This window comes from Anopheles maculipalpis, chromosome 2RL (genome assembly GCF_943734695.1).
Source record: "Anopheles maculipalpis chromosome 2RL, idAnoMacuDA_375_x, whole genome shotgun sequence".
Classification (NCBI taxonomy): Eukaryota; Metazoa; Arthropoda; class Insecta; order Diptera; family Culicidae; genus Anopheles; species Anopheles maculipalpis.
In genome coordinates, this window is record NC_064871.1 from 34,161,157 (window position 1) to 34,187,484 (window position 26,328).

Sequence of the window (26,328 nt, forward strand, 5' to 3'; positions counted from 1 at the left end):
TGATAAGAATTATAATCGACTCTAATCTAGCTTTTTTTTGTTGTCGCTATCATTTTTAACTGATAATTAACTCGATTCTCCTATTGAAATGTCGTAATTTGACACCGCATTTCCGTTCTGAAAATGAACGGTTATCTGCTAGAGCCACTTTCAGTTGAACACACATGACGCCATTGCATCAGAACTCACCACTGGTGCGCCGTTTATCATCGTTTATCAGGACAGCTTGGGTAGACGTCGAGGGTGTTGCTTCCATCGTTGCACCGGTCATACTGTACACAGACGCACTTGGCGCGCAAACAAAACTTCACCCACACACCAAAACAAATATAGACTTACGATCGTAATCAATACCGCGTGAGACGAACGCGTCGAACGATCCGGTTCGATGGAACCGTCAGCGAGTACTAAACTGTAACGTTTGACCGGTTTCCATTAATCGAAGTCATTCAAATGACAGGCCTTCGGGTCCGGATAGCGAAAAGTTTACAAACACAAAAAAACGCACAGTAAACCTTCCCGACAGAGCTAGGGCTAGCTGTGTGCAGCAGAGGAACGAAGCGATAAGACCTCGGTAACGCGATAACGGAACCGACTGTAACGTTGTCTCGTTTGCAAGCGTTACATGTGCGTAACGTGTGGTGTTTTAGTATGAATAGTAAGGGTTAGAAATGAGAGCAATTACACTTTTTAATGTGTAGTCTAGGGTTTAATCCAGCACGCAAACAGAAGGTTCATCTTCATAATCCATACAATCGAACAAAGATGTCCAACTGAAAATAGTACTAAGATTAGGACGTTACTTGTCGACTATGTAATGGAGATAGAAAGAGATGAATATACAACAAACAAAAAAATCTCTGCTTTCGCTGTCAGACAGGATCGTAAAACAATCTGATCGGAACCCTATTTATATTTGGGGAGAGGGAGTTTTTCTTCACGCATGTCGGTCCCTGTTGCTGCATTAACCTGACGGAGGTCGTAAATATTGTTTCCCTTCCCTATCCCGTACATAATTAATTACGGTATGCGAGAAAGAACATGCGTGTGATGGAATTCTGGGGTTTGCTAGTTTTGTTGATTCATTTGTGAGGTAATAATGCGGCTTTACAGAGCAGACATACATATGTAGCTAGCCGCCACTACTATGACGCAGGAATGCCGGGCCGGAATTTATTGCTTTCAATTCGATCGGATCTCGACCAGCGAGATTTCGCAATTAACCATTAGTTTAATCGATACAACAATACATTCAATACAACTAGTTTAGAACATTAAGTACATTATTAATATTTTTACAAATTTCTACACATGTAGCGGAATATGTACAACGGGGGCAGACAAACACATCGACCACATGCATTGCGATAAGCGTAATTCTACATCGAATTCCAACTAGTGTAGGTGCAAAACAAAACAAAACCACCCTAACCACCCTTCCTAACCACAGCGTTCCCTTTAGCGGCAAGAGATAGTTGTGCCGTGAATCACCAGCCTTAGTGTGACAAATCGTTCAGGCCTCAACGCTGAGTGGGAAGATTGCCTAGCCGCAAGTGAGTGTAACAACACCAAAAGCATGTTTTTTTTTGCCTTTTTTTGTCACTAACACTAGCATTACTTGTTTACATGCGTTGCGTACTCCGAGCTGGCTTCATCGCGCCACATTCATACAAACACACACACACACATACGCCAGCCATAACACTTACCGTAATACTGTGGCCGAGGGTAGGGTTGCTTGCGAGACGCTTCGGAAGTACTCTGCGGAGAGTGCATCGGAGCTGCGAACGGTACCGTGTGGCTGCATTAGTATAGTATCAGCGTATTACGTTACATTCCAACTGTTTCCAAAGGCGCGCACATACACACACACACACGGTAAGCCACACGGTAAATGGCAGAACAATTGATATCTGCTTCTGCAAATGGTCGGTGCTTTTTCTTCGCCATTTGGATTTTCTTTGCAAAATACAGTTTAGTGTGTTAGAGAAAGCGTGGCAGCAAGAGAGGTACGACGTGATTAATGTCCGCAGCCGATGGTGCAGCAATTAAAGTGATTAAAATGGTAAGCCAAGGCAGAGATGTGTGCTGCGGGTTGAAAAGCTGTGTTTAAATGCACTTCGGTAGGAATAAATTGATAAAAAAAGAGACGACTTCTTGTTCTTGGTCTGATTTAAAAATTGAACTGTCAAAAAACTGTGTCACTCTAGTTTATTATGACTCATCGCACCCAAGAAACGATGGGAGATGACAATAAACACAAGCATACTAATTTGATGTTAACCGATTACATCGAAATGCTAGGCCTTGGTATTGCTCGGGCGGAAGACATAAATCAACGCACACAAACGAACAACGAAAGCAATTTGTTTGGTTTATGAATTTGTTATCTTTTCTTTCAAAGGGGATATAAAACAACGCATCCTTTATCGCGTTACTTTCACACGATCTTCGATTCAAACCGGGCTAATCCAAAGTTTAAGTTAAAAACACCAAAAGTGCAATTGCCGACACGTAAAGAGTGAGAGTTGTATGCGAAAAAAACGGACGCACAAAATCCTCACAAAAAAAAAAAAAACGGAAAAACAGCAAAGCAAATAGACCTGTTGGCAGATTATTTATAAAATCACCAAGCCCCAATGCACAGAAGAAAAATGCTGCTCGAGTAAATGTAAACGCATTGGTCACGCTACTCCCCTGCTCTGGGACGATAGTGGACGATGGTCAGATTGGTTGGTGAAAATGGGCCTCCCCGTGTAGAACTCTCATTAAAAACGAGTCGCTGTTCAAAAACATTCATCCTAAAATCTCGATCGCTGTATAGAATGTGTGCTCTTTTCTCCTCCTCCTGTACAGATAGATGAAGTGTTCACATTGGAGCGTGGGAAGGCGTAAACAATGGTGATCCTCATCGAATAGAGATGATGATGATGGTAATGCGTGTGTGCTAAGATATATTGGTGAGACAGTTTATGGTACAGATCAACGTCTAGGTTGCGTTGGGCAAACATTAACAGCAATACGAATGGGAACAGGTTGCCATTTCCAAATCGGAACCCACGCGGCGTTGTCTATTGAAGGGACAAGTTTTAAGTAAACTATTTTCTTATAGTGGTTTAGCGTTAGTGTTTAACGGTGGATTAGAATAACTTAACGAAAAAAAAAACATCGGAAATTTTAAGAAAAAACGATCTCAACGTACTTTTAACTTTCCATCGCACTTGATCTTGCTGCTGTTGCGAAGATGGCTGCTGGTTCGGTGGTTGTAGCTGCTGTGTTTGTAAATGCTGAGCGTGGTACATAGCTTAGAGTGCACGTTTTCTCCTCTCTTGAACAGCCTTGATGGTTTTGGTGGGTGAATTTAATATATCAACTATTGCGTCCAATGCCTTCACTTAGTTTTCACAACATTTGTCTCAATGTTCCCTAGCTAAATTGCAAAACAACTTGACACTTTAGTGATCTATCGTAACAATAGAAGCACCATTTGACATCTTCTTATGTTTTGCATGAAGATCACTTTAACAATTTACACAAAACGATCACGCTGGTACGGTAAAACTTGCGACCTTTTTCTGTCTTTGCTTTGTTCGTTCACTTTACAGCACTCGCAAAACAAAAACCCGCAAGTGACAGTTCACAATTTCTACAAACCCACAAAAATCACCCAAAAACACATGCACGATATCTTAGGCACGAACGATCAATTCACGCGTGCCGTGCGTGTTGCAGCGGAGCACGTTTTTCGTTATCTTACGCCGGTGACTTCGTTGACAGGACTGTTTGATAGGCCGCGTTACGCACGGAAAACCATCGGTTCGGCAACCAAAAACGCGGCAGCGCTTCGCATTGTCATCGGTTTCGCGCCATCGCGCATTCGTTGTCCCGCTGTCTCGAGATTTTCGAGGAGACTCTCGAGGAAGCAAACTCTCGAGAATATCTTGCCCCAGCATCACAAGCTAGAGCGTGAACAGTGGTGGCTATTTTGATGCGTGCAGCAAAACTGTGGAGTCCTTCCGTCAGCGTTGCACCAACGATAGTGAAATGTGTTTGAAGGAGGCATCTTAGGTGAAAAAGAACTACACATACGTTTGGCAAGTTGGCCGCTAGAGATCGTTACAATTGCAGCACAAAGCACATGCTCCTAAGCTCACCACTGTACGCGCGGGGAGTTTCGAGTCGGAATATGGCCGAATCAACTTCGGCGGTATTTCATCGTCTACGGGCACAAGCCTGAGAGCACGCGTGACTCTCTCTTGTATGCTTGATGTTGGACGAGGGAACGGGGTGGAAAAATACTCGCCACGGATACATTTTCGTGTGCGAGATTCTTTTGTGTTTTCGTGTTTGAGGCGCCCATCCTCTACCAGCCGCTTGGTCGGTTTCTTTTTTCCCGAGTATTTTTTTTGGGATTTCCGAACCTTTTACAACAGGGGAGAAGGAAAAGGGTGCATTTCTTTTTTACTCTATCGCGCCAATCGGATTTTACGAGGGTCCTACACGTCTAACGGGCATTGAGGGGAAATTCCCTTCATTAGACTGTATGAACCAAACCACTGGTGGTCCATTTCTTTGGTTAGGGAGCTATTGTCGTGAATCTGTTCGAAGAGCATATACCTCAAAGACAAACATACACGCATTCCTCCCTGAAGAGATTGTTTTACAGTGATGTATGTATGTACTAAAAAGTTAGCTACATTAGAAGTTGAATTGCAATAGTCTAAATAAGGTTATCTGATTTTTTCAAAGAACTGAGAAACAAATAGAATACCGCTTATTATAGAAATAGACGCCAAGTTTTCACTAATTAGATATATGTTTTTATGTTAGAGTTAACACCACTCTTACATGCAATCTAATGCATGTTAAAATGCAAAAACATATTTTCATTTTGTTGATCATTCATTATCAAGTTCATAATTTAGAAAACTTTCTAAAAGAGTTCCAATTTATTGGATCTAATCGAAGCAAGAGAAAGGGAAAAATTAGCAGAGGAACAAACGATGTTTAAAACAATTTAATAATTTCTGAAAAATTTCTAGTTTACTCCGTTTCGAATTTCTTCCTGCACTGTAGAGCAGAAACGCTTCTTCACGCACCCATGTTGACCCTCGGAATTATATGTTACGTACGAGTGCTTGGCCGTATCGCATGAAGCTGTTCGAACCCACTGTTTTTTGTCCATGTTTCTTGGTGGACGGCCTCAGATATTGCGTTGGCCACCGGGCAAAACCATGCATCGCACCATTGTGTCTGACAGCTGTGGTGGATGACTGGCTGCCTCTTACAGGAAAACAGTTTACTTAACCGACAACACATACACACACGCAAATAGAACTTTGTTGTCTAGGGCCACCCCACACCAGTTGACCAGTGTGTCGAGCAGTGGAATGAGATTGTCATGTCCAATCGTGCAACGGATTGGATGCAAACGAGCAATATGAAATGATAAATGGACACCACACGTGTGCCTGTGTGAATGCTAGTTGGTGTTATGTATCTTTTTTTTCCCCCGTACCAATCTGACCATTACAAATATTGATTTATTGCATTGTGCAGAGATTCGCAAAAAAAAGGTATCAAATCCTTGAAGCAAATTGAGTTGTTATAGAGAGAAGGGATTTTTTTCGTCTTATGTGAAGAGTGTTTGATGAAAACTCTCAGTAATATTTGTTTAAAAAAAACATCCTTTTTTTAATGATACATTTGCTTAAGAATATCCGATACAATGCTTACACCAAGTGCTTTCCTACTGCTTCGGTTATGTCTTCTGCAACGAGATGCTGTAAAGATAGATTTACGTTAAAGATTCAGTCCGATCCGAAGCGGATCGGATCTGGCTCTGACATTAATGGCTGGCAATTGTTTGCGTCGGCTTCTATGCTGAACATGTGGGTTAAATGCCGCAGTCAGACCAACAGGCGGAAAGGTAACATTTGGTGACTTAGCGTAACTTATGGCACACCTTCAGTTTAACGGCTTTTGCACCCTGTTTTCAATCGCCCAGCTGTTTCGGGGTTTGGGTCACGTAATGCCCATTGTCCTTGTTTCTATGTTTTGTTCAGCTTCGTATTTTGCGTTTGTGTTGACCCCTCTCAATTGTAGTTGTGAAATGGGGCAAAGAAGTTAAGGAAGAAAAATAAAGTTTGTTAAAGTGTATTTAATTATTTTATTCATGCCTCAACATGTCAATTATTATGTAGAAATAGCAAAAGGGAAGATAAGACAAGCGAATCTGCCAATGAATACATAATTCATGTTCATAATATTCCATTCATCACTAACCTAAATTTTAAAGCTTCTAAAGTTTTATGAAAAAATACCTCCCACACGTGAACATCATCCTTCTTTTCACTGTCTCTGTTTATTTGATTAAATGCTTCTATAAAGTATCTCACTACCCATTCGATGTAAAATTTTATTGGCAGTTAAGTCAGCTTCAACAAGAACCACATTAAAGGGAATCACATCAAAGCTCTCCCTTTAAACGATTGCCCCACATCAATGAAGCGACGGAGACTGGGAAGAGAACACAAAATACTGCTCCGATTTGAGAGGAGAAAAAAAAACACACACATTTCCGAATCGACCAGAAGCGAATATGCTCAATATAAACGTCCAAACGTACGACAGTGTCATCGGCGATGCATAAACATTTCCATTAAATCAGAATTCAGAATGGATTTTCCAACAGTCAAAACATTCTCGAGCAGACAAAATAGCATAGCAAAAACAAAAAGAAAACGGAAAGAAAAAACAACACACACACACACACATACTCTAGTCTCCTTTGCCCAATGAGCCACATCGATGTAACGACGTACCGCGAGACAGTGCGAACGACACGGGAATGAATGCAGAATGCAAGAAAAAAGAAAGCGCAAGACTGGTGTCGGTGTCGTTTTCTTTTGGACACACATCTTGTCTCGTCATGACGAATATTTTGCATCGTTGTGTGGTGTGGTATTGGCTTTTCTTTTTCGAGTGCACTTTTGATAGACAAAAAAAACACAGACAAGTGGGGCTTGCAATTTAAAGGCTCTGAGATAATGATCCTTTTTGAGTGAAAAAGAAAAGTATCTAAAATGGGAAAAATTCGTGAAGTTGCTATCCTAGTTCTTGTTTGCTTTTAACGCGCACATATGTTTTGTTGGTACTAAATTAAAATCAAGTTAAATTTCTGGATAACGTAAGCTTGAGATTAATGTGTTTGAGCATTAAATCATGCTGATAATAATGGGAAGAGCGAAAAAACATATCTGGTTGGATAAGAAACGCTTCCTTAACGATATTGAACAGCCAAGAGCACAAACGAACTTAAAAGAAGGATTACTCAGCAAATGCACCATAGCTGAAAGGAACAATTTCAGACTGGTTGTATCTTTCCGGATAACGACTAAATTAGTATTAAGCGCATCCTCCAGTGCCAAGTCACCGCGAGTCAGTACATAAGAAACAGAATCATCAGAAAAACTCGGCACCAAGAAACAGTTTCAAATAATCCCACCACACTACTAACGCTTGTACTTGGGCAGTATCGTTCGTGCATTTGCTTTGCTACTTCGCGTTGCTATCACTTCTTTGATTAGTACAATGGATCGTGGCGAAAGTTGGCGCCAACGACACACTGCCGCGTTAAACGGCTCTTTGTGATGCGTTTGCCCGTTGGTGCCATTGGGAGTGCATTTACTTGCAGCTACAAATAAGTGTGGTGCTTTTGGGAAGGAGTTTATGTTATTATTATCCTTCACATTTGTTCCAAGCATATCCGCTACATTGAATTATGCAGCGCTAAAGTGTGCAAACATTAGCTCCTGAACAATGTGTTGGAATGGTTGCATTTTTTGGAAAAAAAGTGTAAATAATTTTTTTTAAAAATTATTTTGTTGAAATGAAAAAATGAAGAGGGTTCGTTCAGTTAAGCTCGATTTAAATAAAATAAAAAATGTATAAAACAGCATTAGAAAACTGGTATAAACTCTAAACTCTTACTCCAATTTCTTCAAAAATCTATACGTAAATCAATACGTAAATCAATAATGACAAAAAAAGTTTAAATAATTAGAAAACACAATTTTCCTCCTGATAAACCATAAAAAGAAATACTATTTTTGAAATCTTGAAACTCTTATGCACTTGTTTGTTATACACGATGAGACGAAAATCTGAAAAAATGGCAACGTAAAGGAAAACATTTGCATGCATAATTTTCCTATCAGTTCCGGGGTGGATTATTTACGCCAAAGCAGAGTCGGAGTTTATGTACTTGTTGTAAGTGTGCCACCCCCCTTGAAGGGAGAGCGTTCCATTGAACACAATCTGTTGGTACGACAAGTACGATCGTCGTCGTTCAATTTGGCGAAAAAAAGCGTGAATATTGTGGAAATCAGTATCAGGAAGGTTAATCGCTTGCTTTATGCACTATCAAAAGACCTGGGGTAAAAGTGGAAGTTGCTAGAAATATATAAACAAAGGCGGAAGTTGAACCGCCATCACCCGTAAGTACAAACTATTCTCTTACTACTATACACCACTATCCGGCGGTGGTTTACGCTTGAACGAACGACTGCCAACGTTCACTTTTGTTTCGTCACTATACCATTCAGGAGAAATGAGTCCGTTAAATGTCGTGAGCAACGTGAGGCGAAAGATATCGAAAGAAATCACACGCCAAAGTGAAAATGAAACAATGTCATATCGTTTCGACCTTTGTGGACGTCTTTCGACGCCAGAACATCTTCGGTAGTGGAGGCGCATCAGTGGAGATGAAAATACAAGCAAAATTGAACACACCATCCGGCGTTCCAGACAACGTGCCGCCACCCGTACTATGGTTCACGGTTTATCGCCCTGCTGTATGCCGCCTTGCATTACTTTACTATCAAGCAAGATTGCTAGTAAAGAAGAAAGCGAGAAACAGCGCCCACCATCAGACGCTTCGACCAGACGACAAGGATAAGGTACCGGAAATTCGGCGATCTTCACTCCCATCCGTTCGATTACCGTGGAGAGGCGAAACTCGAACGGCGCTATCAATTATTGGGATTCGTCCTCGCTTTTCTCGATGTTTTTGCAGCATCCCACGTGAAAGCAAGTGAGAAAACAGGCACCGTGCGGCACAACCAAACGGTCGAACGAGGAAAAACATCGGCCGATCAAGAGGTCAGGGTTTGGACAATCATTTCCGTTGGGATGAAGAGGGAAAGAACGGGAGGGCTAAGGTGGCGAAAGATGAATCGAACACCGGAAAATGTCCGTGATTTCTAGAGCACGAAGAATAAACCAACCTTTCAATGGTGGTAAAAACATACCTACCAGCAAACATAGACATGCACACAGCAAAAAGAGAGTAAGAAAAATGAAGCGAACAATGAGATTGCAAATCACGGCGTGGAAAGTGTGAGAAAACGATATATTAATTCGCTAGAGTAAATCGAATGGAGGCGCCCAGTACTTTTCGTGCTGGGTGCTAGGATGATGTTGTCTACGGGAGGTTTGCTTTTGCATACAACCGCTCAACATTCCCCATTGTGATTTTCTGCTAATGAGTGAGGTTTTCCAGCATCCTTTTGCTACGAATGAGTCACACGGTTGGGGCAACTATTTTCATGAATCGAATTCCGTGGACCAGGGAAGCACATTGGGCAGCGAGGTTGGGACTTTCCGGCTTTGGATAATTGTTTTCTTTAGCTCTAGCTGTGCGCACTGGAGTGTGCTGGCAATGTCGGACCGGTTGGCGAAGTGATGTATTTATTGCCAAACGTTTATGTTTATTATCTATATCTGTACTGTGAACACACAAAAAAGAGGTGCAAACTTCCCAAACCCCACCGGGAAAGGGAGTCTGGTCGGCTAATTAGTGACTTAATTTATGGATTTTTAGCACACCAGCGCACACATACACAAACACACGCGCACAGTCTGGAAGTGAAATGGAGCTAAGTGGAGTGAAGAAAAAAAAAAAATCCGGGACAGGGAGTGCTCAAATGTTGTTGCCTTTCGGGCTAGTAAATAGCCACTTGATCTGTTAGCCGGCAAAATACCTCCAAGAGGGAACATAATTTGCTAACCGGAGTGCCGGAGTGATTAACCGTTTGTAACCACGTGTTACGGTGGTACTAGCGGTGTTCCAAAACTAGCTCAAAACAACCGTGAGAAAGTGATCGCGCGTTAAAATTCTAAAAATATAGTTTTCCGTCTGATTCCTCAGTATATGTGCGTGTGGCTATAAATTATCTGTGAATGATTCCATTGCCCTTCTCGGACGCCCGTATGCACCCGTGCACACGCGGACACACGCGTGATACGTTGGGGGCGTCGATTGTCACATCGGGGACTCAGGGATGTCGTGTAAGTTGAGATGGAGTTGTAAATATATCGGTCTCAGCACGGTGGGTGTGTTAGCGCGAATAATGAATGGAATGAACACAGCACTAAAATGAAGCGGGGTGGCGTGTGAATGTTTCGATCGATTGAATGTAAAATTGTTCCTTTCTTAGGAAGATTACCTTTTATAAAACAATTAATACTTATCTGGTTACTAACATACTATCAATTACATACTCTTGTAGCTGAACAGTTCTTTTGTTTAAGCTGACAAGATCGTTAGGAAAACGTGTATGTTCGAACATTATAGGCAAACATTGCAATGCCAAGCATCCTTTCTCACCGCAAAAAAAGCAAACATAAATATTTTCACTCCATATTGACCCGTTCGATGTCCGACAACAACAATGTGCCGCTACTGCCAGTGCTGCTTCGGCAAACCGGCACCCGGACCCGGAGTTGCCGGGAGCCAAAACAAAAATAAACTATCGGTGGCTGCCATTCCCGTTTGCCTGATTTATGAGCACACCCAGCAGGACATCCTGTTATGCGCAAACGTGCGTTGTCACGTCACGATCGTTTAAAAATTCATGTGCTAGAGTAAAAAAGCCAGGCACGATCGTTGGACTGAAACGGGTCGGAAGTGTCACGATGTTAGGCGTGTTTGGTGCCGCCGGGAAAGTGGCATGCTGAGTCCAGATTGTTTTTTCGACTCCTATGAGAGCACGATCGGAATGTTTGGATGCTCGTTTGAAGATCACTTCCTTTTCTGTTTTGCTTGTAGGCGCATTTGAGTTATGCTTCGCGGCATAATTAAAAATCAGTTAACATAATTTAATAACATTGTTTTTTTAATTAGCTTCAAATGAGGGAAGACGATCTGTTTACATTCTTTATTTTATTGGTTTAGAAAAATTTCTTGCTATATAGCTTAGAATTGATATAATATTTTGATTTCAAATTGTGTTCGACGTTCCTCCATTTTTTCTACTTATGCAATGTTTGCAGAAAATAAGATGAAGGAGAGATAGTAAAAAGAAAACATAGTGAAAAAATACACTCATACACACACACACACTCATTTCAACTATATCGGACTTGTTCGTTCCTAATGGATTCGAACTTCGAACTGACACTCTCCTAGCCGTGTGAAAAGCAACCACGTTACATCCTACTCACAACGCGAAAGAAAAAAAAGAAAACATAGTGCAAAAACATGAGAAAACATTTTAAAAACATTCTCTTCGGGTCTGCCTGGGTTGGTAGGAAAAGCATACAGGAAGAAAAATCATAATAATCAACATCTCAGCACGGACACTTCCCACAGCCAGTGTACTCTGGCGGATGGTGATGGTGGATGATGCGTTTTTGCTCGGAAGGAGTTCTTGCCGTGTGGTTTTTTGGGGGGTTGCGATTTGTGTTTATTTTTACATTAATCGATCGGTTAACAAAATAAAAATAAACTAACCAACCGATCCGATCGGGTGTTCGGAGCGGGTAGCGTTTTTTTTTTTCTTCCTGTACTCGCGATAGCAGGAAATAGATGGAACTCTTCGTACCCTAGAAGCAGTTTATGGTCGACCTTCGCTTAAACCCTTTAACCTATAGAATTAGGTGTGAAGTAATATCTGGATGCTTTACTTCACTAGATTCTGAATGTCTGGAAGTTCAATTTTGAAGATCCTCAAGGTAAACCAATAATTGCCAAACTTTTGGGATAAACAATGCACTACGCCCTTCAAATTATGTTTTATCGGTAGAGTTACATTAAGGAATGTTTGTTCCCACTTACCTGTTCGATGTCGCAGTGCATCGGAAATCGGTATTGCCAGCGATAGTGGACTATGGTGCGGTGGAGGATGCTGAGTAGGTGTTGTCGACTGTGGCATATAGGTATGAATTTGCTGTACCGGTTGCAGCAGTGGTTGCTGTAGCGGTTGTTGTAGCAAATGTTGCTGCTGATGTGCCGGTGGTTCGTGTCTGTAATCTGGCCGCAATCCATCAACACTTTGCTGATCTTCCAAGGTCGTTCTATCGGTCCAATCCATTTTGGATGCTGTTCGTTGCTTGATTATCAACAAAGTTTACTTTCGACCACAAACAGTTGGATTATCGCACCAGCGTACTTGCCTTAACTTGGCATGGTTTTCTACACTTATCACAATTTTGTTGTCTCAGTACGAGTGTGTCGATTGCCACAGTTCTACTGGAGTTCACTTTCACAGCACCGGCCCTAGAAGGTATGGATTACGCGCGGCTAAGGTCCAACAAATCGAGACGATTAAACGCGAACAGCGAACAGTCTGCCCGTACCGAAGCGTTATGATGTACTGATGCGCGAAACGGTGGCGCAGCTGGCACGAACGCTACCAACCGAAAGCGGAACGGACGATGCGGAGACTCGAGACGCAGCACGGCGCACGAGTCGACAGCGACAACGACTGTGTTTCCTCTTCCTTCGAATCCGGCTAACCGGGTATCCATCGATGACTCAAAAGATGTTTTCAAGCTTTGATGCTGAAAAAACCGTTTGAACTGTTCCTGTCCCTACATCTTGACCGGGAGCAGTGGTTCCACCAAGAGAGACACGGACCACCTTTTCCAAAGATCACAGTGCAGTGCTGCCTTGGCTTAATACACCTGACCCCGGGAATTCGAGGTTTCCTGGAATGATACGGCGGAAAGCGAATGTTCTGGTTCTGTGGTCCAAACAGCTGCGATTCACTGACTGGACACTTGTTTATTCAAACACTGGTAGCAAGCAACTTAAAAGATGGTTTTATCTTCCTGTTCGAGTTGGGGGCTCACTGCAACTTGAAACACTGGAAGTCAGAATGTACGAGCTACTCTTCTTTCGTACTCTACGCGCTGTCTGTCTACTTAAAAGTGAAATCATCTCACTACACCTTCCCGCAGCCGGAGGTTGTGTACATAAAATGGTCCAGCTTTGGGGTAAGTGTAAATATTGGTATAATAATTTTTCCATCCAACCAGACCAAACTTTCATTTGGTCGCGAGCAGTTTAGTGTACGCAGCCTCTCGTGTGCGTGTGTGTGGTAAACTCGAAAAACACAATAACTTGCTTTTCGTGGAAAATTATCTGTTCGATTGTCCTCCAACCATTGATCGATCAGGCCGGATGGATGGATATCGCGGTGGATTTTTTTTTTAATTCGAAATTGCGTCCATTTTCATTGAATTCTATTCTTAAACGTACTAGTTTAACAAACGAACTACGCGCGCGGAAACGCGTTTGGATTATGCGGATAATGAAAGGGGAGGGAAACGTACAAACTAGATTTGCCTAACACCTAAGCAAAAGTCCGTTTACTTTTGTGCCGGTGGTCGATCGGTTTTCGATCGTGTCCGGCCGAAAGAAACGTGCTACCGCCAAGCGAATGTTTACATTTTTGATGCGTTTAGCGGTTTGAATTTGTGCAGCACTCTACCCAAGTCGGTCTCCGCTGTCCGCTCCACAACCACAGGCATTGCACTGCGCCAGTTTAATCCATTGTGCCGATGGAGCGATGGGAATGTGAAATATTCTGGGGATTTGTTGAAGAAAACGGCACGAATGTTCCGCACCGGCTACATTCTTTGGCTGCCATCGAACGAACCACATATGGTTTGGCCGTCGTTTGATGGACTTTGGGGAGGATTTATAGAGTAGGTTCATTTGGATGTTTTGTTGGTTGCTAATTTATGAGAAAATATGCCTATTACTACCCTTTTCTTCATATTGGTGAGAGAAAGACTCATGCTGCCAACAGCGTCTAATCATAATCTCCATCTTTGCGTTTGTGTTTGCCGAATGGAATTATTAGAAAATATGTCACAGATGAACCGGTCCGCTTTTCGTCATATGTGTTACGCGCAGGCAAAACTTTGAAATACATTTCCTGACCACAAAACATGACGCGCTACGATTCGTGAGGAATTTCGCCTAATGATAGTTGGACCAATGCCAGTGGGTCAGCATGCTACAGATTAAAGCCGGGCCAAGGTGGCGCATAACGAACGTTGTGACTACCGCTTGCGAGATGATCCATTTCGTTAGGTGTTCCCTTACTACGATTTTATGACAGAGAATAATATTTACAATGTTTCGGATGAATTCGTCAACGCGAAATATGAAAATCGAAAGATTAAACCAGACCTTTCTTCTCGGGGTGAAAAAGATTTTTAATTTTTTTAAAACATAAAATACTATAATGTGTAAGTTGAATTATTACTCTAACACCTGCTATTTTTCGGGGAGCGTCAATCCTGTTGGCTCTTCCTGCAACACCAGTGTTCGGCAGCAAGCGTGCAAACCTTGGTCGTAAATTTTATTTATAAACTGTTTACTGTCGTTTAACGGTCGATCGATCTATTAATTTGTCCCTTTCTGACCTTCTTCCCCTCCGTATTGAACAGTACCCTTTGACTCTGTGTACACTCCACTGGCATGGCGCATGATTGACGCGGTTCAACGGGTTGTGACCACATGGTCGCTATATTTGAAATCCCGAGCACAGCGAACGTTACTTAAAAATATAGAAATTGATGAGCACACCCGATGCTATCGTTGTTCCGTTCAATGGTGAAACCGGAGAGGGGAAAATCTCCCATCCCATCTCTTTACCATTATCCATTTCCATTCTTCCCTAGTTACGAGCCAGAGCTATCCTTGGACTGTGTTAGCCGACCGTGTTTCTTCATATGATCCAGCACACCAGCAAAATTGGTCGTTTTCTTCTTGGCAGACCCTTTCGGGCCGCTAGTTTGACCACGGACACGCATCTGTGGTAAGGCAACGTCATCCATAAAGTCAAACTCCTTGTTCTTAGCCGCGCTGGAACGAAATGGGGTTTGAAAAAGTAGCGATTGGTTTCGTTGGCCCGGTATTAGATTGTTGCGGATACTTACGCTTCTTTGTCAACTGTTTCCATAATCTTTGGTTCGTCCTTTTTCACCGGAGATGGTGCTCTGCGTCCGGGACACTTCCAGTTAAGCTCGAGCGTGTAGGTTCCCTTTTCCAGTGCGCAGTACGCCGTTTCCAGCTCTTCCGGCGAAGGCATCCAGTCGGTTGTGTCGATACAATTTACTGACCAATCGTCTTCAGACATGATGAGTTAGCTAAAACAAACTTTAATGGAAAGTGTATTGCAAAAAATCTACTGAGCGGTCGTAGCGTTGTTTGTTTTGAACGGATGTTTGTTTACAAAAACAATCCGCTGTCAAAAAATCACCATGGGAAGACCATGTGTTCACAGCGATGGACGTTTCAAAACTAACGGGTGGTAAAGGAGCAAAATGTTTTCAGTCTTTTTATAAATTTTATCATATTTTACGCATAGTTCACTTAAGACACAAATTTATGTATTTCAGCAATTATTATTAAACCTGTATCGGGAGCAATCATACATAATCACTTACGCAGGGAAATAATTCGCCGAGTATGTCGTTTCAAAATTATTTTGCTACAAGAAAAAAAGTAAATGAAGTTGGCTTATAAATTGCTGCTTGAATCAAAAACGTCTTTTGAAAATTTTAAATGTTTTTTCAGAAAAAATAATAACCATTTACAAAACAGAAATCATTGTTCATGGCCTATATGGCCGTTACTGAAGGGTTCACCATAGAGCGACATCTAGATGTCGAACTTGTAACTATTCGGTTTGAAAATTGTCGTTATTGAACTATCAAGGGTAAAGTAAATAAAATTCAATTCGTACGACTGATTGATCATAATGTAAAAGATTCAATTTCATTTGATAACATGATTCCAGCATTTAATAATTCTCTTTTTCAATTGTTATTATTTTTATTCTTCTTTGGCACTTAAGCCTCCAAAGTTCTCAGTCTGTTATTTCTGGCTTCCTGGCCTTCCTGGTTTTATCCATAGCTGGATTGGCTCCGAAGCGAAAGTCCTCCCGGGATTCGATGCTCTTTAGTGACGTGTGGATATTCGCAATGCTACCACCTCGGCTGCCGGACCGATATATGTGATGACTTAAATTCAATTTGGGTAGCAAACAAATTCAACGAACTCTCTGAGGAGCAACGTAAGCAACTCGAATAAAGTTATTATGATTTTTTAAACGAGAAATTTGAACTTGATTTAGGTAAAAGGATCTAATGAAGAGAACTAAAACATTGCTTTATATTTGCTTAAGCATTGCTTATCATTTATCAGCTTTACTTTGATTTCGTAATTTATTTCAACAGGATTTCATCCATACCCATGGTTCACTTAACGAAAATAATCTTTAACAGTCAACAGTTTTAACCAAGGGACGACGGAGGTTAGGGCCACAGCGGTGTCGGTCTTCAAACGGCAGGACTAGTGTTCAAATCCCATTTGGATCGTCCCTCCGTAGTTGAGGACTCTCATTATCCAACTACGTGGCATCGGCAGGTCTAGTAAGCCATTCGATGGCCGGCGTGACCTTAAAAGATCGTCAAGAAGAGTAATATTAAATAGCAGTAGCAAATTGATATTGTTTGTGGTAAAAAGTGAATCATCAAACAAGCCTGATTGTGAAAAATGTTGTGACGCATTAATAAAAAAGTGCGAAATATTCATGGAAAATAATTAATAACCACATTGAAATTGATTATCCATAAGAAAGGCGTCGCTCAGTCAGTAGACAGCCACTCGTAATAAATTTCATTACCAGAAGCAACATGTGTGTCGAGAGAGCCGGGAAAAAAATTAAATGCAATAACAAAACACATTCTACTATCAAGTGACACTCACACGAAGCGTAAGTGATGCCGGAGTGCGGTGTACCGTGCCAAAGGATCCGTAGAGAACGTGGGTAACAGCATCAGTTAAATTGAATTTATGTGCTCGAGCTTAAATCGACCAGATTAAAGTGAATGGAATAATTAATATCCTGCAGAGGATAGGATGAATTTAAAACAATCAATAGTCTCTTCTCTCGTAGTCTTGTTCCTACCTATGGCTTGAAATGTATTGAATGTGTGTTTTAATCGATACGTCGTATGAAACTGAATATTTTTAATCACATTTTTCTTTTTGTCCAGAGCAGTAGCGCATAGACAAATACAAAAATAATTGTAACGCGTAATAACGAAAAAGGTAGTAAGGCTTTTGAAAACAATACTGGTAGCAAAGTAGGACAAAAAGTAAAAAAAAATTCGCTGAGAGCTAGGTAATAGGAAACCAATCAACGCCGGTTACAATGGCGATCCTTCCAGTTCCGTCATTCAACTCAATCATATTCACGCCGAGCTGTCGTTAATCAATTCCATCACTTTCCTGGCTTCTTTCCGTATGCGTGAATTCCACCAGTGGGTGTTCGTACAGCGTGGATGGGTTTGTGAGAGGTGGATAAAGTATCAACTGAAGTACCATGAGGTGTGATGCTAATCGTGCATGGAAAATGGATTTAATTAGCAAAGCTGTAGTGAGGCATCTCTGTTTTCCCCGAACCTGGCTATTCCCTTCAACACTCTGGCTAAACGATTCTACTGGTGTGTACAGTAGCTAATCATGACTATCAGGAATTGATAAATGATGAATATGAATTACTTGCTGCGAGAGGTGTTTTCATTGCATTAGTACAGTACCCTTCCTCTTCGTTCGTTTAATTATTTGAGCCGGAAAGTATGCAATCACGTGTTATATGATCACTTAAAAATGTTAGGTACGCGGTTTGATCTTATCTGCTGTGGATTAGTACTATTTTATATTACCTGTCACTTCTTACTTATCATTTAATACAGCAGTTTCTTGTAGCGCTAATACTTTTTGCTGCAATTTAATCCGCAGAAGAATCGAACTAGGTCCTAATGCATCACGTGCTCATTAATTTCAATCAAATTTTCTCGCGCAAAACATGGTGCTTGTCAAATGCTATAATGGTTGTTGAGTCACTGATACCAAAATCCTTGAATGTAGAGAAATTGAGGATGATGGATTCGTGCAACTCCCAGTCGAAGAATACCTAGAAACCCTTGCAGCTAATCGATGATTGACTGACAATAGTGGCCAGCCAAGCTCTCATGACGTTGTATAAAAAACAAAAATAAGATTGATGACTTAGCCATCTTAGTATTATGTGATCAATTGTTGAGTAAACAAGAAGAAGTAGATCTAATTGCTCAATAATTTGGTAGTCATGGTCTTACACGATCACGTTTTATTTTACATTGCGATGACAATCTACGAATAGAAGTTATTCTTCTTTATATATTATTACAACTTTATTACTATATTTTTTACTGTGACCTAAAACCCTATATCTTCAATAATCTTTTTCTTCTTCTTGGCTTAAAGATCTCTAAGATCATGTCGGTCATCAAATGGCTTACTAGACTTGCCAATACCACGTAGATGGATAGTCAGTCCTCGCCACAGGAAAGGGCCGGATGGGATTTGAACTCCGGTCCTGTCGTATTAAGACCGGCGCCGTTGTCGCCTGCAGCACCGGGCCACCCCATTCTTCAATAATAACCAGTCTAATAATTCAATTTTTCCTAATCCTTTTTCTCTTCTTTTTTCTTCTTCTTCTTCTTCTATTCTCCATTCTATCCGGTACTTCCTACATTCGAAATGGCCTGGTCAATCCTTTGACCACTCAACCGTGCGGCCCAGTTTTCGATTACTCCATCCAAGGCTCTAACAGATTCGAACATACCAGATCTAGCCAATGGGCTCGTTGTGTTTCTTTACGCCTCGTGCCGAGCTCCTTCCTAGTAGAGTATGATTTCGGCATCCTCATCACTTGTCAAAACCATCCTTCCGGCTTTGATTACCGTCGGGATATCTGCACCGCCCAGCAGCTCAGCTAACTCGTGGTTCATTCTCCTTTGCCACACGCGCTGTTCGCAGATAGTCCTTTGCATCTATCGTTCGAAAACGGCGAGTTGCGAACTATTGGATGTATACTGTAGTCTGTAGTGTATACTGTGATACTGTAGTCTTTTGGATTTCTCAGGAGTTTCTGGAGCTCGGAGTAAATTCGTAGGCACGATTTCCCATAACTCTTAGAATTTTGCTGTCCAAAGTTACGATAGTGCGAAGATAGCAGAACTCTTCCATTAGAACCAATGTACATCCGGTGAAAATCATGTCCGGGGTGTTGAAGCCTGCAATTCGCATGACTCTCTCATGCGTTTAATTTTCAAAATTCTATCTCACGATCGAGCGACTGTTTTGCGTTATTTTGGCAAAAAGCCGATCACTCCAAAAAAAAAAAAAAATTCGATACCTGCTAGTGCAGTTTTTAATTTGAGCATATGATTGCAAGAAAACATCTGAAGGGTACAACACGTTTAGCGATATGATCAACTACGGTGCCGTAATCGAACCTGTTCATAATGTTGAAAGGCTTCATGTTTAGTCTCAAACCACTTATTTAGTTCGAGTTGAAATAGCTGTAAACCCATTACGTTCACTAACTAGCTCCCTGCAACTTGTAAGTATTCTTACGCTCGATATGCTAAATGGAAACAAAATGAACATCGATACATTTGTTTCAGGGACACGTGTAAAGAAGCGTTCCATTTGCGTCACAGATTCGATTGAATTCATTGCACACACGTGAGCAAAGCGTATGAATGTAGTTTAATTGGCGCTATATGAGTTTTTTTTGGTTGTTGCACCATTTCAAACTAATTTCTATCCGCACAATTGCATAATGTGTTCCAAATCTAATCGGCGAATGTAATCGGCGTGTTGTGTACCACATTTGCATTTTTTACAATTTACGATATGCCATATGCGTTAAGATAATCGGACGATAATCTGTTTTAATCTACTGCCAAGCATTAATTGTGCAATTGCGTTCGGTGTTATCGTGCGGCTTAAATCTGGCCAGTGATTTGTAGTGCACGATCTGCCCCTTTTTTCGATGGGGTAAAGTATCTGTGAGAGAATTCCTACGAAGCTGATGCATCTGTTTTGATAAAACTGCTACAGCTAGCGATGGAGAAACGGTTGGAGTATAAATTTTCTTGAATTTTCCTTCAAACTTATCAGTGTTTGTGTGGCACTGTACAGTGGAAGAGGTCGGTTGGAATCTCGGTTTGTGTGCTATTGTCGCAGTGAGTGATTGTTTTGAAACATTTCGAAAGTGTTCGAAGGTGTTCGAAAAATGGCGAGTGGAAAAGGCAAGATGGTGCTGTTGCTGGCAGTCCTTGTTGCAGCTGCCCTGAAGACTACTGTTGCCCAGGACTACTGTAACCCGGACTTGTGTGATCCTGGCAATGATCACATTGGATGCAACAACCCAGGTGGCTTCACTAGCAACTGCCCGTCCGGGGCGAAGGTGATAAAAATGACCGACGAGCTGAAGAAGATCATTCTGGACGAGCATAACAAGTACCGTAGTACGGTGGCGACTGGTGGTGTTAAATGGCTGCCGAAAGCCAAGCAGATGACCACGATGGTAAGTTGACAGTTATGACTGCTGCAAAAGCTTCATCTGCTTGTTGATGACGTTTCCTTATGATCTTTAGACCTGGGATGATGAGTTGGCTAAGCTGGCCAAGTTGAATGCCAACCGATGTGTGCAGAAGCACGATGATTGTCACAACACTGCCAAGCATCGTTATTCGGGCCAGAACTTGAACCACATCACGACCACGGCTCCATCGATCGACAACATTCCGCAGGTGATCAAGGATCTCATTTCGTCCTGGTGGGACGAACGTCGCGATGTGAACTCGCGCATGGTTAAGGCGATGTACGATCCTGGCAGACAGTAAGTGTAGCTGACTTGACAGCTAGCGTGGCGGGAATCAAATATACTAACATCTTTCCAATATATATCGTCTGCAGCACCATGATCTTCCACTTCGCTGTGATGGCTGCAGATAAGGCAAACAAGATCGGATGCGCCATCAGCCAGTGGCCGGAAAATGGTAACCCTTACCTGTACCTGGTATGCAACTATTCCTTCACGGACATTGTTGGACTGCCGATGTATGCTCAGGGCGAACCTTGCTCGGGCTGCAAGAAGGGCTGCAACTCCGCTTACGCCGGTCTCTGCAATCCTGACGAACCTGTTTCCGTTCCGTATTAAGGTGACTTTATCCCAGTGCCGTGGAATAGAACCAGTTTTCAGGCATGGAAATGATCAAGACAGACGTCTTATGTTTTGTCGTTATTGTAATAAAAGCAAGAACAATGTTTTCACAGCATTAATATGATTGCGTTTTGTACATGGATATGCTTGATGATGAGTCCGCAAGAAAGATATAGGATCGGCATGTTGGTAAGTTATTATGCTTATTGTGAAAGAACAGAAAGTTATCTACACCAATTGGAATGAGGTTACGTTTAAAGTGCGTTAAATCGATAAATGGATATAAATTCAAATTAGAAATAAATTCATGCCATGTTCAATATTAGTCACATAAATGATGGTTCATTTTGATTTGGTTATTATGCTTATGATTTGCTTTTTAATGGGATGTTTCTCATCTCAAACCCACGAAAGGACTCTTCACCTCGGATGGACTCACCCGTTTCGTTGATTATGTATTTCTATATTTAATTTATTTTCAAGGGACCACGAGAGGCCTCCTTGAAGCGGAACGATACAAAAAGTGCACAATACTACGTGAATAAACGCGAACGAGATAAGTTAATGTAGAGCGGTTCGCACACCACGAGTACAATTTAACAACAACATTTAAAAATGTCCGGTTGGTGACGATCACAGACGACATTGAATTCACGGCACATACATAAAAACGAATTAGAGGTGCCAAATAGGGTACGGCGATCTTCTACGTCAGGTATCGATCTTGCGCTGAGCAATCTCGGTGGGACGTATAGGCTAAAACCAGACAGTTGCCCCGGCGAATCCATCCGATTATCCAGGAGTCCCGCAACAAACAGCCTCCGGGCGTTGCAGTATCGCTGGTTTAGCGACTCGAGACCTAGCACATCGTCCATCGTAGTCCACTTCCACATTCCAGAAGGGCAGGGCAAACCGGGTCATTTTACGCTGGATGGATTCCAGCCGGGCCAGCGGACGAGCAGCGGATGGCCACCATACCACAGAAGCGTATTCCAAAACCGACCCCACCAAAGAGCAATAAAGCATTTTGATGCATGCTGGGTCAGTGAACTCGCAAGCTATTTGTTTTAGTAAGCCGATCAGACGTGGAAGCTCAACTTCTCGTCAAGAAGCACTCCCAAGTCCCTGACACAGCTTTTGCGCTCAATGGTAACACCAGTTAACGTATCATCGTACGTTAAAGAGCACCGAGTTCTCGCAACGACGACACACTTCTCGACGCACAATTTAAGACCGTTCTTCGGGCACCAGGACTGGAATGTGCTCAGAGTGGCTTGAAGGTGGGCGCACAACGAACGTCGTGTCGACTTGTCAAGAATCTGATCTGATTAATTGTAGAGCTACTTCATGCGGCCTCCAAGGTCATGCCAGCCTTATAATGAACCCTAGATCATACACGTAGGTTGATCCTAGCCAGTTCTTGCACCGAGGCACCTTGCATTTGATGTATGATTTTACCGTGTGAAGACTACATCGGCCACTGAACCTGATTGAGAAAATGAAATAAAACTGAATTTTTAAAAGAAAACTTTGGCTTATTGTGCTTGCTGACTAAATTAATTTATATTCTTGTTTAATATTTGCAATATTTGCTATTTTTATTGAAAGTTAAACTATCAAAAACGTTAACTGAATAGCTCCGAATCTCGAGATCCGCATATGAAAGCGCTTCTAGATCGATCCGACCCAGGGATCGATCCGTATATGTGTTTTCATCACTATCCCACAGTGAAACAGTATGGAATTTACTTGTCGATAGTTTAAACCCCAAAAAAGTTGGAATGCGGCCCGAAGGGAAGCAGCAGTACACTTTGTAGCTGAAAAGAGCACTTCGGTGACACTAACCGTTTAGGAACAGGAAGTTTCAATGATAACACTAGTTTTAAAACTTAACGCCCAAGGAGGTTGACTCCTATCTCCAATTTGGAACAAAGTTCCGGTAGTAAAGAAAATATGTTTAATACACAACGAGACACACAGGAATTGATAAACCATATTTGTCTCGAATGTGTACTAGGGCTGGTTAATACAATTTAAGTTTGCGAATTTATTCTGTCTGAAACTCGGTAAATTTGATAATGAAACAACATTCACCATTTTAGTAGAAATAACTGCTTAGTGCAGTACACTTGCACCAATTTTCGCTATTGTTGATTGACGATATGAGTTTTTTTATGATTAGCGAAGCTCGTTAAAAACGATCACGTGCAGTAATGAATACCAATTCTTTGGCGTTGTTTAATGCGTTCTGTGTGATAAGCAAACGCGCTAGATGCATAACGGATGGGCATTGACGTCATAGATCATACGTGGGCCAATTATCACCTTGATGAGATTTCTCTTCTTTATTGCTATTGACTAGAATGAAGAAAAAAAGACAATTATTTAACAATGCACTATTTTGATCAGATTACTTCTGATTCAGAGTTGTTGGGATTTGGACTTGTGGAACAGTTACTTCTAGCTTTTTATTTTAGTATTCTTCGTTTTAGATGTTTGACTAAATTACCAGCAAAGTTATGATTATTTTAATAAAACATAACGGTGCCATAACGGCGGAACGTATTAAACGATTTTTAATAGTTTATTCGTGGGAGCATCCGATCCCAGGTGCTTTGATTACATCAATCTGATCGTGACGATAAATCTATTGAACGAGATCTGAAATCCATACAAACCAGCTGTTCGCTCGTTTCGTGGAAGTGAAATATATTAAGCTTATCTTGGAAGTATTATGAGGTAAGAGACTATCGCTGGGGGCAATAATCATCTACTCGGTGCGTTAAAAAGTTTATCTCAGTTGAGATTTTTGTATAAATTGACGGGCCAACGAATTGCTCGCTACCAGTGTCCGTGTAGTCGGTAAGCTCGATCGACATATTTTACTTTGAGCGTTTGAGGAGATCATTCGCTAAAGCAAAACTGTTTCTCAAAATGTCGAGTGGAAAAGGCAAGATGGTGCTGCTGCTGGCAGTCCTTGTTGCAGCTGCAATGAAGACCAGTGTGGCCCAGGACTATTGTGACCCGGACCTATGTGATCCTGGAGACGCTCATATTGCATGCAACAATCCGGGCGGCTTCACTAGTAACTGTCCGGAAGACGCAAAGGTAATCGAAATTACTGAAGAGTATAAGAAGATCATGCTGGACGAACACAACAAGTATCGTAGTACAGTGGCAACGGGTGGCGTAAGCTGGCTGCCGAAAGCCAAACAGATGACTACAATGGTAAGTGGATACTTGTATACATTTGATTTACCCGAAACGGAGGTAATAATGTGATGTTGATTCCTTGAAGACCTGGGATGATGAGCTGGCCCAGATGGCACAATTGAACGCTAATCGGTGTGTGCAGAAACATGATGCCTGTCACAATACAGCCAGCATCCGGTACTCAGGTCAGAACTTGAACCACATCACAACCACGGCTCCATCGATCGACAACATCCCGCAGGTGATCAAGGATCTCATTTCGTCCTGGTGGGACGAACGTGTTGATGTGAACTCGCGTATGGTCAACAGCATGTACGATCCTGGCAAACAGTAAGTATCGGCTGTCTCGTTGATATCCCAATGGACCTGTGTTGATTTCCGCCCTATCTCTTTCCATCACAGTACCATGATCTTCCACTTCGCCGTCATGGCAGCGGACAAATCGAACAAGCTGGGTTGTGCAATGTCTCAGTGGTCCAACAATGGTAACCCCTATCTGTACCTGGTGTGCAACTATTCGTTCACCGATTTCGTTGGCTTGCCCATGTATGCTGCGGGAGATCCATGTACCGGATGTACAACGGGCTGCAACTCAGAGTACGAAGGGCTGTGCAATCCTGACGAGCCTGTTTCGGTGCCGTTTTAACGATGAATAGATGGCTTCGATTGACGATGGACACTGGATCAGCTTTCTAGACAGTTTCAAAATTATTATCCATTTTCATTGATTTGCGAACCATATTGCCTTGGTTGAACATCTATCATTAACAGAATAAATCATTGATCATCTAGCAAAATAAATATATTTCGTTTGAAGGTTTTATTATTAGTCAAACTCACTGAGGTTTGTGATCTATCAGACTGAGAGTTGGACAATCAACATGAACATTTTAAACTAAGAATTTTCTGATCGTTTCTATGGTACTTTATGCGCTCCAAATATCTGCTCGTTTTGAAACAGTAAGCTAGATTTTATTTGGGGGCTTTCAAATTATTGGTCGTGATATTGCTAAGCGGATTGACGATCTGGCCCAGCAGGTTTGTGCTTCGAGAGCAATTGAATTATTGAACGCTTAATTAGAGCACATTTCGCGTATTTCCCCAGCACAAAATGTGTTCACTCGACTCTATGTTTATTTTTCCCAGACCTCACCCTCGCCATTCGTTGACTGTGCGCACATTTACGAGCAAAGGTTGCCGTCGGTAATTGTTAAATTAAATTTCACGCGTTCGGATGTGCTGGCTATTGTAGTGCAGTTTTTTTTTTTTTGAAGTAGTGCCCCATTTACCATTTCCCATTTCTCTATAGCTAAGCATGCACTAAACCCCGAGTATTTCGAATTTAATTAGAACAATGGTGTGTAACGGGTGATTTTTCATCAACCGGAACCGCTTATAGGCTTTTTCGTGGTAGCCTGGAGTGTTTTAGGTGGTTTTAGACCCATGTTGGGCTGTTCGCTGAGTGTGTGTTTCGGTCGGTGATAAACAGTCATCATTTCATTCGGTTTAGCTGACTGTAGTGTAGTATATTGCTGGCCATTACTTTCAAGCTCAATTATTTTCAGAGGGCTCTTCTCAAATTCTCGGCTAGACGCACTGTTGACGGATTAGATGGGAAATGTGGTAAAATATGGTTTTGGTTAGTGAATACTCATGGCCGCACTATTTTCATGCATGTGACGAGTTTAATAATTACTTTGTCTACCTCTTTCTTAGTATAATATCGTTTCCTGAAGATGAAGATTTAACC

General features: G+C 41.8%; 3 protein-coding genes across 9 annotated transcripts in view; 1 reads left to right on the forward strand and 2 right to left on the reverse strand.

Moving 5' to 3' along the window:
- The window catches only part of LOC126558274 (band 7 protein AGAP004871-like), a 30,893-nt gene extending 18,519 nt beyond the window's left edge, over positions 1–12,374 (reverse strand). For 3 of the 5 annotated variants that reach the window (XM_050214261.1, XM_050214259.1, XM_050214260.1), the window contains exon 1: positions 12,119–12,374. In XM_050214261.1, coding sequence (XP_050070218.1) covers positions 12,119–12,374 — 256 coding nt within the window. Of the gene's footprint in view, positions 1–189; positions 284–12,118 lie in introns of those variants that run through there. The other 2 variants (XM_050214263.1, XM_050214262.1) reach the window with 1 other exon arrangement.
- A 2,588-nt stretch (positions 12,375–14,962) lies between these two features.
- The window catches only part of LOC126559420 (uncharacterized), a 252,847-nt gene continuing 241,481 nt past the window's right edge, over positions 14,963–26,328 (reverse strand). Inside the window, exons 2-3 of the mRNA XM_050215574.1 lie at positions 15,235–15,454; positions 14,963–15,160 (exon numbers count right to left, since the gene is read on the reverse strand). Of these exons, the coding sequence (XP_050071531.1) occupies positions 14,977–15,160; positions 15,235–15,434 (384 nt within the window). The 5' untranslated portion in view covers positions 15,435–15,454 and the 3' untranslated portion in view covers positions 14,963–14,976. The remainder of the gene's footprint in view (positions 15,161–15,234; positions 15,455–26,328) is intronic.
- LOC126558825 (antigen 5 like allergen Cul n 1-like) lies at positions 20,433–25,231 on the forward strand. Of its 3 annotated transcripts, XM_050214900.1 has the most exons (4): positions 20,435–20,726; positions 20,797–20,952; positions 24,820–24,908; positions 24,981–25,231. In XM_050214900.1, exons 1-4 carry the CDS (start codon positions 20,454–20,456, stop codon positions 25,222–25,224), a joined length of 762 nt encoding a protein of 253 aa, XP_050070857.1. In that variant the 5' UTR covers positions 20,435–20,453; the 3' UTR covers positions 25,225–25,231. The 3 variants fall into 3 exon arrangements, with proteins under 3 accessions (XP_050070855.1, XP_050070857.1, XP_050070856.1); XM_050214898.1 differs by lacking the exons at positions 24,820–24,908; positions 24,981–25,231 and adding an exon at positions 21,119–21,364 and having other exon boundaries at positions 20,433–20,726; positions 20,797–21,041; XM_050214899.1 differs by lacking the exons at positions 20,435–20,726; positions 20,797–20,952 and adding an exon at positions 24,297–24,593 and having other exon boundaries at positions 24,664–24,908.

What these genes read in the sequence shown, in the direction of transcription:
- LOC126558825 (XM_050214898.1), top strand. Translation starts at nt 20,433, where the DNA reads ATGGCGAGTGGAAAAGGCAAGATGGTGCTGTTGCTGGCAGTCCTTGTT. An exon ending in CCAAGCAGATGACCACGATG is followed by an intron (nt 20,727 to 20,796) that starts GTAAGTTGACAG and finishes TATGATCTTTAG; the next exon opens with ACCTGGGATGATGAGTTGGC. An exon ending in ATGTACGATCCTGGCAGACA is followed by an intron (nt 21,042 to 21,118) that starts GTAAGTGTAGCT and finishes TATCGTCTGCAG; the next exon opens with CACCATGATCTTCCACTTCG.